Source organism: Prionailurus viverrinus, chromosome B3, assembly GCF_022837055.1.
Source record: "Prionailurus viverrinus isolate Anna chromosome B3, UM_Priviv_1.0, whole genome shotgun sequence".
In the NCBI taxonomy this organism is placed as follows: Eukaryota; Metazoa; Chordata; class Mammalia; order Carnivora; family Felidae; genus Prionailurus; species Prionailurus viverrinus.
In genome coordinates, this window is record NC_062566.1 from 96,260,225 (window position 1) to 96,272,672 (window position 12,448).

The 12,448-nt window shown below is 36.6% G+C and overlaps 1 protein-coding gene across 2 annotated transcripts in view; it reads right to left on the reverse strand.

Moving 5' to 3' along the window:
- The window catches only part of FERMT2 (FERM domain containing kindlin 2), a 93,196-nt gene that overhangs the window by 44,335 nt on the left and 36,413 nt on the right, over positions 1 to 12,448 (reverse strand). For both annotated transcript variants that reach the window (XM_047861129.1, XM_047861128.1), the window contains exon 3: positions 7,033 to 7,266. In XM_047861129.1, coding sequence (XP_047717085.1) covers positions 7,033 to 7,266 — 234 coding nt within the window. The remainder of the gene's footprint in view (positions 1 to 7,032; positions 7,267 to 12,448) is intronic.

The following is a 12,448-nucleotide window of genomic DNA, read 5'->3' on the forward strand; positions in this document are numbered from 1 at the left end:
CTGAGTAACAAACATCCAGATAAAATAGAAAACATTGGAAATTTTAATTTGATAGTCACAATAAAAAATCCAATAGAAGACATGTTAAGTCAGGTAAAAGAATGAATCCAACAACAATGCCTAATCAATTACTAGTAACAGAGAGAACAGAGAAAATAAAAAAGAAGAATTAGGGCATATTACCATGAAATTTCAACATGGCAGAGAAAAGAAAAGATCCTGAAATTAGTTTCCAGAAGGGGAAAAACAGTTTACAAAAGGATGAAAATAAAAATTAAGAACACCATCAGGACTATTACTAGCAACACTGAAAGCCAACACACAACCTAATAATACTTCCCAATTTTGAGGAAAAATAATTTTCAAACCAACAATTCTATCAAAGGACAAAATAATGTTAACATCTCAAAAATTTACATCCCATTCACTTTTTTCTTACTGTGCAGATGATACAGTCCACCAAAATAAGTGAACAAATCAATACTGGGGAAAATGCAAGGATTAAATATGAGAGAGGAGAAGACATTGTGCCTGGAGGATGGTAAAGGGAAGTCCTGGAGCCATGACTACATACTTGAGACTAGAAAACATCCACTTCAGATTGGAGCAGGAGTACTGAGTGGCTTCAGAGTTTGTCTAGGGAAAAAAAAGGGGGGTGGGGGAGGGAGGGAGGAAGGAAGGAGTAGATGATATCATAGAGAATGTAGAATACAGAAGAATCAGCAACTGATACAGGTTGAAAACTAAGCAAATGATAAACAAGAAGGCATATGAGAGGATAAAGTATACACTTTGGTTCACCAAGTAAAAATATATACCTTGTTGAAATAATGTAAATAGTAATTATTTAGTCAAAAATTATAATAGTTATGATAAGGGAGAAAAGAAACATTTCAGCAAAAAGAAGTGAACAGATATCTAAAGCTGATAAAATCAAGAAATAATGGTATATTATTTAGAATTATGGAATCAGGGGCACCTGGGTGGCTAAGGAGGTTAAGCATCCAACTTCAGCTCAGGTCACACTCTTGTGGTCTGTGAGTTCGAGCCCTGCGCTGGGCTGGCTATGTGCTGACAGCTCAGAGCCTGTAGCTGGATTCAGATTCTGTGTCTCCCTCTCTCTGCCCTTCCCCCACTCACATTCTGTCTGTCTCTCAAAAATAAACAAACATTTAAAAAATAAAAAAATAAAAAAAAGAATTATGGAACCAAAAGTCAGAAACAATAAAAGAGTAGAAAATGGCACTAATGTGAATAGGAGTTGGGGAGAAAGAGGGCAGAAAAGTGATTTTATAAGCCATTTTTTTCTTTTTCACGTTTTAAAATTAGTGTTAGTTAACATAAAGTGTAGTATTAGTTTCAGGAACAGAATTTAGTGATTCATCAGTTACATACATACCTGGTACTCGTCACAAGTGCCCTCCTTAATATCCATCACCTATTTAACCCATTCCTCCCCTCCCCAACCCTGTAAGTCCTTTTTGACTTTAACTCAATATAAAAGAGGCAGGAAAATACAACCCCTTACTAGCTATTAAAGGGGAAAAAAAGAAACTAACAGAAGCAGAAACAGTCTAATTTATGAAAATACTTTTCATTTGGTATCCTTTTTCTTCTATCTGAAAAACTTCCTGTAACCTTTTCATGGTTCAGGTCTGCTGGTGATGTCTTTCACCTTTTGTCTACAGAAGTTCTCAATGTTTGTCTTCATTTTAAAAAGATTTTGCAGTTGGGTAAAGAATCCTAGGTTTTTTCCTGCAATAATTTTCAGATGTCTTCCTATTGTCTTCTGGTTCATGTAATTTCAGAGAAGTCTGTTACTATTCTCTTATTTGTTCTTCTGTATGTTTTCTCTGTTAGCCTTTGAGGAATTTATCCTTATTCTGGTTTTTGGCAATTTAATTCTGATGTATCCTGGCATAGTTTTCTGCAGGTTTATTCTGTTCTAAGATCATTGCATTTCTTAGATCTGTGGGTTTATGGTGGGTTATGGTTTAAACCATCAGTTCTTCAAATAATTTGTGTCCCTTTCCCCAACTCCCATTCTTTGTGGGACTCTAGTTTCATGTGTGTAGACCGATTAATCATTCTATGAGGCCAGCATTATTCTAATACCAAAAACCAAAGGCATTATAAGTAAACTATAATAGGCTAATATCTATGCAAAAATCTTCAACAACATATTAGCAAGTAGATTCCAACAATGCATAAAAAGAATTATACATTGTGACCCAGTGGGATTTATGCCAACCATACAAGGGTGGTTCAACATCCAAAAATCAACATAATTCATCTCATCAAAAGACTAAATTTAAAAAAAAAAATCACATGATTATACCAAAAGATGTAAAAAAAAAAAAAAAAAAAAAAAAAAGACAAGGTCTAATACCCATTCATGATTAAAATCTCAGTAAATGAGCATAGAGGCACATTTCTCAACCTGATAAAGAATACCTACAAAAACCTTTCAGCTAAGGACACACTTAATGGTGATAAAGTTGGAAGTTTTCCCACTAAGATCAAGAGCAAGGCAATGATATCTCTCTTACCACCGCCTTTCAATATCTTACTTGAAGTACTAGCTAATGCAATAAGAACAGCGAATAAAAGGTATACAGACTGGGACGGAGAAGACTGTCTTTATTCACAGGTATGATCATCATCCCTATAGAAAATCTGAATGCATCAACAAAAACTCCTCAAATAATTATAGCAAGGTTGCAGGACACATAGTAAAGGTACAAAAGTAAACTGCCTTCCTATGTACCAGCAATGAACAAGTGGAATCTGAAATATAAAACATGATACTATTTTCTTAAATATTTTTTAAAAATTTTTAAATATTTACTCATTGTTGAGACAGAGACAGAGAGCATGCAGCAGAGGGGCAGAGAGAGAGAGGGAGACACAGAAACCAAAGCAGGCTCCAGGCTCTGAGCTGTCAGCACGGAACCCAATGTGAGGCCTGAACTCATGAACCGTGAGATCATGACCTGAGCCAAAGTCGGATGCTCAACCAACTGAGCCACCCAGGTGCCCCTAAAACATGATACTATTTACATTAACATACACAAAAATAAGTACTTGTGTATAAATCAAACAAAATATGTATAAGATCTAAATGAGGAAAACTACAAAACTGTGATGAAAGAAATCAAGAAATAAATAAATGGAGAGATGTTCCATTTTCATGGATATGAACACACAATATTGTTAAGATGTCAGCTCTTCTCAACTTGATCTACAGATTCAATGCAACCAAAATCCCAGGAAGTTATTTTATGAATACCAACAAACTAATTCTAAGGTTTATGTGGAAAGGCGAAAGACCCAGAATAGTCAACACCATATCAAGAGAGAAGAATAAAGTTGGAAGACTGATGCTACATGACCTGGAGACAGACTATAAAAGTAACATAATCAAGATAGGGTGCTACTGGAAAAAAAAAAAAAAAAAAGCGAATAGATCAGTGGAACAGAAATATAGTGCCCAGAAATAGACCTATATAAATACAATCAACTGTTCTTTGACAAAAGAGCAAAGTCAATACAATGGAGGAAAGATAATTTTTCAATATATGATGCTAGAACAATTGGACATCCATGAGTAAAAAATAATTTAGACCCAGACCTTACACCCTTCACAAAAATTAACTCAAAATGGATCACAGTCCTAAGTGTACAATGAAAAACTATAAAACCCCTAAGTAACATAGAAAAAAATCTAGATGACCTTTGGTTTACTGATGACTTTTTAGATATGATGACAAAGGCATGATCCATGAAAGAAATAACTGATAAGCTAGACTTCATTAAAATTAAAATTTTCTGTTCTCTGAAAGAAACTGTCAGAGAATGGAAAGACAAACCAGACAGTGGAATATCTAATAAAGTACTGTTATCCAAAATACACCAACTCTTAAAATTCAACAATAAGAAAACAACTGATTAAAAAATAGGCCAAAGGGGGCGCCTGGGTGGCTCAGTTGGTTGAGTGTCCGGCTTTGGCTCAGGTCATGATGTCTCAGTTCATGAGTTGGAGCCCCATGTTGTTGGGCTCTGTGCTGACAGCTCAGAGCCTTTAGCCTGCTTCGGATTCTGTGTCTCCTTCTCTCTCTGTGTCCCTCCCCTGCTCATGCTCTGTCTCTCCCTCAAAAAAAAAAAAAAAAAAAAAAGGCCAAAGACCTTAACAGACACCTCACCAAAGAAGATGTACATATGGCAAATGAGCATATGAAAAGATGCTCCACATTTTATGTCATCAGGGAAATAAAAATTAAAACAATAAAATGTCACTGCACATTTATCAAAATGGCCACAATCCAGAACACTGATACCACCAAATGCTGGTGAGGATTCAGAACAATAAGAACTCTTACTCATTGCTGGCACAAATGCAAAATGGTACAGCTGCTATGGAAGACAGTTTGGTGGCTTCTTAAACAACTAAACCTATTTTTACCATGTGATCCAACAATCACACTCCTTAGGGTTTACCCAAAGGAGTTGAAAACATAGGTCTATACAAAACCTCCACACAAATGTTTATAGCAGCTTTACTTACTAACTACAAAACTTGGAAAATATCTAATATACTCTTCAGTAGTTAAGTGGAGAAATAAAGTGTGGTACATCCAGATAATGGGATATTACTCACTGCTAAAGAGAAATTAGCTATCAAGCCATGAAAAGATACGGAGGAAACTTAAATGCATATTACTATACAAAGGAAGCAATCTGAAGAGACTACATAGTGAATGACTCCAATTGTAGGATATTTTAGAAAAGGCAAAACTATGAAATAACTATAAAGATATTAGTGGCTGCTAGGGGTTGGGAGAGAGAGAAGGATGAATAGACAGAGCACAGAGGATTTTTAGGGCAGTGAAACTGCTCTGCATGATACTATGATAGACAAATGGCATTATGCATTTGTCCAAACCCACAGACTGTATAATACCAAGAATGAATCCTAGTGTAAGCCCTGAACTCTAGATGATAATGATGTGTCCACTGTAGGCTTATCAACCGTGCCACTCTGGTGTGGGATGTTGACAGCAGGAGGTTGTACATGTGTGGGGACACAGGGTAAATGGGAACCCTTTGTACTTTCTGTTCAATTTTGCTATGAACCTAAAACTGCTCTAAAAACTAAAGGTTTTTCCCTTTTTTTAAAAAAATTTTTATTTTAGAGAGAGAGCACGTGAGCGAGGGGCAGAGGAGGAGAGAAAGAATACTAAGCAGGCTCCACACTCAACACAGAGCCCCCTACATGGGGCTTGATCCCACGACCCCAGGATCATGACCTGAGCATGTCAAGAGTTGGGACACTCAACTGACTGAGCCACCCAGGTTCCCCTCCTCTAGTTTTTTAAAACACAAGAACTTTAGATGGCTAATACGGATACGAAAACATACTTAGCTTTATAAATTAAAATGAAATACTGTTATTTTTTCACTCAAAGAACCAAACACTAAAACCCAACAATATTCAAGTGTTAGTGACATTTTGGGACAATGGATTTTCATATGTTGATGGTTGGAATGTAAATATTCATGATTTTATTTTCCACGCTTTCAGTTAACTGTGGTCTGAAGCAGATGATCCTTCTTCTGACGTATCATCAGGTCAGTAGTAGCCTAACTCTATGTCACAATGCCTACATCATTTGCCACACTTCATCTCATCATGTAGGCATTTTCTCATCACAAGTGAAAATACAGGACAATAAGATATCTTGAGAGAGAAACCAATTCATAGGACATTTATTGCAGTATATCTTTATAACTGTTCTACTTTCTTATCTATTATTAATCTCTTATTGTGCCTGATTTATAAATTAAACTTTATCAAAGGTATGTATGTATAGGAAAAAGCATAGTATATATAGAGGTACAACTATCTGTGGTTTCATTCTTCTACCGGGGCACAAAATTGGGGGACTACTGTATAACCAACCACTTGAGAAACTCGTGCATACAAATACAAAACTGCAAAAAAACAAAACAAAACAAAAACACCCACAGAGCAATGGCAGTAACATCTTGTTTATGGATATATATACACACACAAATATGGATAAATTCATGTGCATGTGTGTGTTAATGTATTTTTAAAAGTACTAGAGGAATACACAGTAACTTATGATACTGATAGCTTTGTGAAGGGAAATTATGAGAATGTGACTCAAGAAGTTTACCTATATTATTATCACTTTTTAAAAAGAAGTTTTGCAAAATGGCAAAAATTTCAGGTATTAATTCTAAGATAACAGGAATTAGGTAATTTTTATATAATTCCTTATACTTTTCTGTACTTTATTTTTTCCAAAAAATTCCATTAAACATAAAAAAAAAACCACTGTAATTTCAGTCATTAGATCAAAATAGTAATGTCCTAAAGCTCCCCTAAACCTATACTACATCAGAATTATGTACCAGTGATAATGACAATAGTTCACATTTTCTCTGATTGTTGAATACTTTCTGTCATGACATAACTGGGTCAGCCAAAAATAATCCACATTTCATTTCAGAAGGCATAAAGAGAATTACTATAAGACAGTTCAAGTTGTAGACTGCTTAAGGAAGACAATACTCATAGTCATTTCCTTAAGAGCTGTGTCAGGACCTTCAGTGAAAGAAGTGACACAATCTCCCTGAATCACTAAAATCAAAAGGAGACTTACATGAAAGAAAACAATGCAAAAGCTACACTCTGAAAATAATGCCTTTTTTCTTCTCCTTCCCAAGAAATAAATTAAGTCATCAGAATGAAGTATTACATAATAATACATACCTGATACACTTCTAGTAAGTCAAGAGCCTATGTTAGACTCCTCCTGATCCATCTTACCTCAACTATTTATCTTAAAGGAATACAAAACTTTAAAGAATAAAGTGAAAAATGAACACACATATACAAACATAGATAGCTCACCCCAATCCCTATTCCATGAAATAAGCTAAGGGTCAATATCAGTCATATATATGTCACACAACTCATAATTTCAAGAAGAATTTAATACTTACTAAAAGTCTTACAGATGTCAGAAACAGCTTTGAAGACTCTATCAGAGAAATTCACTTTCACCTTCACATACTTCATGTTGGGAAGTTGTAGGCGGAGAAGTTTGTGCTGGGGGGTGAACTGAAGCTTGGCATCTGCCTGAATGCCGTACTTATCCAAGGTCCAATGTGTTTTAAGAAGCCAAGTTTTCTTCTTTTCCCACCAGAGAGCATGGTCAGACCAATCTTTTTTTACGTCTATAAAAAAACAAGCAATAAATAAAACACTTAAAAAAAACCACTAAGATTACCTTAAGAGAAATTACAAGAGGAAAACTAAATTGGGTGTTTAATACAAGCAACTAATTAAATACTAAGTGTCTTTATGTGATAGGTACAAAAGAAATAATAAATAGCTGAGAAAACACCCTCTGCCTATGAAAGGCCATAAACAAGGTGGCTGAGGCCATATACAGGATAACTAATGCTTACATCAGGTGCAATATGGGACACATAGCATGAAGGGTGACACTAGAGTCACTCAGAGAACAAGGAGAACCCTGGGGACTAGACTCAGAAAAATTAATGAGGTTGAGTTGGTAGGTTCTGAGCCCAGCTTTGAGGAATGGACACTATTCTGATAGGGCAGGTGAGAAGGCTGAGGTTTGTTTATGAGGCTGCAGATGTGTGCTGAAGTGCATAAGGAGTACTGAAGAGTAAGATGCGGAATCAAAGTGAACAAAAACGAATATCCTAGGTGAAGAAGAGCATGTGAAACAAAACCCATGAGTAAGAGAAAACAACAACAAAACCCAAGAAACTATATCCCAACCATAAAGGCTGTCCCAAATACGTTCCAAGTAACTTACAAGTTACACTGACCCAACTCCCTCCACCATATTTTGATACAAGCATAACAGAAAACATTAATACCTGTTAAACTATTTTACAGCCTTCTGCAATTATATTAGATGAAATCAAATTAAGGAATAAACACAAGATCTGGCTTCCCTCAATAAAGCAGATCATAACAAAAAACCCTGCAAAATAAAATCCAACCTTAGCTAGTTTTTATTTTATTTTTTTCTAACGTTTATTTATTTTTGAGACAGAGAGAAACAGAGCATGAACAGGGGAGGGGCAGAGAAAGAGGGAGACACAGAATATGAAGCAGGCTCCAGGCTCTGAGCCGTCAGCACAGAGCCCAACATGGGGCTCGAACTCACAGACTGTGAGATCATGACCTGAGCCGAAGTCGGACGCTTAACTGACTGAGCCACCCAGGCACCCCTTCAGCTAGTTTTTAAACAGCAATAAAAGTAGAGACCTTTTAGATCACTTATGCATTGAAGTAGGAACTAAAAATGGGGACAGGATATTTCAAAAAAAGAGTAGCCAAACAAAGCCTTCCAGGGGAAGAAAAAAACCTGGAAAATAACATTCTTACAAGTAAAAACAAAAGCTATTATTATAAAAAGCTCATTTTAATACAGATTTTAAAAAGCATTGGTCAACTTTAAAAACACGAGCTTAAAAGCATATACTAGTATGAAACTCTTTTTTTTAAAAAAAGGCTTATTTATTTATTTTTAAAGAGAGAGAGAGCACAAGCGGGAAAGGGGCAGAGAGAGAGGGGGAGACAGAGAATCCCAAGCAGGCTCTGTGCTGACAGCACAGACACGGGGCTCAAACCCACGAACGAATGCACAAACAATGAGATCATGACCTGAGTCAAAATCAAGAGTCAGACACTTAACTGGGCCACGCAGGCACCCCAATATGGAACTTTTTAAAAACACAACTCGTATACCTGAAAGCCTCATGTAGTAAAAAATAAAATTTCCACATTGAATATGTGCCTAGAAACACCTTCTCTAATGGTAAAACTTACATTACATGATTGAACTACTCATTGTGACAGAAAACACATCACAAGTGGAAAAAGACTTTCAATTCTCTAGATGTTAAAAAAAATCCATTAGTAAGTACTTTAATGGGAGAACTATAGTTACTTGCAAGATTATATTGCCATTTTGAAATTCTGGGGAATTTGGGAAAACCCAATCATGTTATTTGAAGCTTGGCTGTGGAAATATATGTAACTCCTGTCTTATAAGCACTCACTTGTATCTTAAATTATTTTCCAGCACAGGATTTGTCAATTAACTTTTAGAAACCGCAAATCTGATCCAGCTCACAGAAAATCACCAAGGTTGGGACCTTTTCATTTACTGTGAGATAAATTGTCACACGTTATAGAGAACCTAAGGCAGAAAAAGATGACCTGCAAAGAATGAACCGAGTTGAGTAAGGCTGTACTGAACTAATGATAGGTAGGCATACAATACTTTCTTCCCCATACCTCAGTCCATTCGCTATATTGTACTCTGGTGCCAATGTCAACCATTAAGGAAGCCTTATCTCCCACTGGGGAGAGAAGGGAAGAAAAAGCCGTACCCTACTAATTACAGCAATAGTCTGCAAACACAGACTTCTATCATTTGGGTTCCCCCAAAAGGCAAACCTGAGATGAATACTTTGAGGGGAAGCACACTTGAGGGGATTAAGAACAGTAGACGGATGGAGAAAAGTCTATTAAGGGTTCATTGACTGCTGTGGATAACTGGAGTTCAGTCGTGCTAGAGACCCTCCAAGGAATTATGTAGAACATGCCTAAGAATTGTCCCCACTAAGAAAAGAGAAGCTGGGGTATCTAACAACTTTCTTGGTTAAAGACTGCTCCCAGAGCCATTAAATTCCTAGTACTTTCCAGCTGTCATGCTGGCCACCATTCACTCAGGCAGAGCAAACTCACAAAGCCCCAAATATTTGTATCAGGACTTCTACAGAAAAACTTTGTAGGCCCCTGATGAGATGAAAATCTCAACTCTGCATTAAGTAGCCTTCAAACTCTAACCCCAGAAACAGGTACCTTCCCTGATCTTCCTCTTTAAGAATCTGACCCTCCCCATCTATTCCACCTCCCTTTCTCACAACAAAGGAGCAGCCCACCTGCATCCATCAAGAATAAACGTAGATAAGATCCAAAGATTATGTACTAGACATCCTATGAGTAGACTGTTCACCTATAGAAGAAAATCTTATTGACTGGTAAGAGCACTCTTTTTTTTTTTTATCCACAGAAAATGTGATTAACAATAAAGAAAAATTACACAAAATAAAAGCAGAAACAGGACACCAAAAAAGATCAGAAGTGTCAACAGTGCACATGCCAAGAGACAAAAACCGAGAAAAGCAGGCATTCTGACAGCAAAAATTGTAGACATGTTGGAAGATGGGATGGCTGGACCCTGGGAGACTGTGACATAATGTTCAAACAGGATTTTTGGTAGCATTCTTAAACACCAGGAACCTAATTGGCTTTAATTATAGGGTAATTGCTACTACAGAATAAGAACAAACAGCATCCATAAAATATTACTTCAACAAATATGCACTAAACAAATACAGTGTGCCAGAGGTACTGTTCTAGTACTACAGACACAGTGAGGCTAAGAACAAAGTCCTAGCATCTTTGAAGAAGGCCAATATAGTAGAGGGAGGCAGTGAAGAAAATAGGTAGGAGATGACATCAGAGAACTAGTCAGGAGCCTTGTAGGTTATAAAGTGGTATAACTTTTATTATGAGGATGAGAAGCCACTAGAGCAGGGGCTTTCAGCCTGATATTAGAATTATCTGAGCAACTATTCAAATATACTAATGCCTGGACCCAGCCCAAACCATTCTTGGTGTGTGTCTAGAAACTGGTTTTAAGCAGGGGAGTGTTAAGTTTCAAAATCTTTACTGATAATTTTGAAGAAATGCAGAGGTACAGGTGCGCAAATTGAGAGTGACACTGAGAGACTGGGTAAGAAATTAATGTGGGAGTGGAAATGATGAAAGTCTGAGTGCAATGGCTGGGCAGTGAGGAAACAGTAATAAGGAATACTGAGAGCTTTTCCTGAGTATTTTGTTACAGTAAGGAGCACAATAATGGATGGCAGATGGACAGAAAGGGATGGCAAGTCCAAGGAGTATTTTTAGTTTTGTTTTTAAGAAGGGAAAGCTGTTACATACCATTTAAACAGAGACTGGAATAATCCTGTGAAGCTCAAAATACATTAACAATGACCATCATTCCTTAATTTGTTCTTCAACAGTCACTGTGTCACAGTTTGACTTCAAAACTTTTTAGAGACTTGACTGAGCTCTCTTAAATACGCAAAACAATGTTTTCTCACCTTCTAGAAAATCTTCCTTTGGTGTTGGCTTCGTATTATACTATGTATCCTACTTTGAAACTAATATCTACACGTCAAGTCCCACAACTGGCTTGTGATATCCCCTAGGATATCACAAGAATATAGCTATTCTATTCAGAAGCAGCAAAGACAAATTTTATACACTGATCAGAATCCTGAGAAAAATGATATTATACCAATTGAGAAACATTCACCAAGGCAAGCATAAGAGCCAACTGTAAAACTGAACAAATTTCGTGTGTTTGTGTGTAAAGCAGTGTATCTTGGTGCAACAGCTCTTGAAAGTACTTAAGTTATCTAGTACATTACAGTACAGCTTGTCTCTACAGTGACAAGTTAAACCATAACATATGCAACTGTAACTGCCATAAACACTATGTGCGCAAGGGCAGATTTCACACAACACATATGTTTATATATTCCTCCAATTAAAGACTGAGTAGAAGCATAAAAACTTTATGTTGATTTTATTTATTTACTTATTTATTTATTTATTTGAGAGAGAGAGAGAGAGAGAGAGAGAGACAGAGAGAGAGAGGGAGAGAGAGAGAGAGAGAGAAAGAACGAACGAGAACTCAGGGGAGGGGTAGAGGGAGAGAGAGAAAGTCTTAAGCAGACTCTATGCCCAGCATGGACTGACTCGGGGGTTGATCCCAAGACTGTGAGATCATGACATGAGCTGAAATTAAGAGTCGGACACTTAAACTGACTGAGCCACCCAGGTGCTCCTATGCTGATTATAAAAGTAAAATGGACATCTATAAATAATTCTGAATAAATAATGAAAAGCAAATGAAAATGCTACTGATTAGTAAAATAATGGTTTATTGTTTTGTGTGGTATTAGATTTATAAAGAAACGTTTGCATAATCTAAAACTTTAGAACAACTTTCCATGTATGTAACTCCCTTCTACATCAAAATCTAGGCCCTGCACCAAGTTCAAAACAAACATTTCTGATTTTTCAGAATGGCAGCCTTGGTGTTTCAAACACAGCATCAGACAACTGAATGTAACACACACACACACACACACACACAGGAATAATTGGCCTAGTACTTGCCACGCATGGGAGGAGTTAGCAAGCATCACCATAAACGGACTTGTTTTATCAGCATTATAAAACCATTCAAGGGGTAGATCACGCTCAACCACGTTCTAATGGTCAATTTTTCCA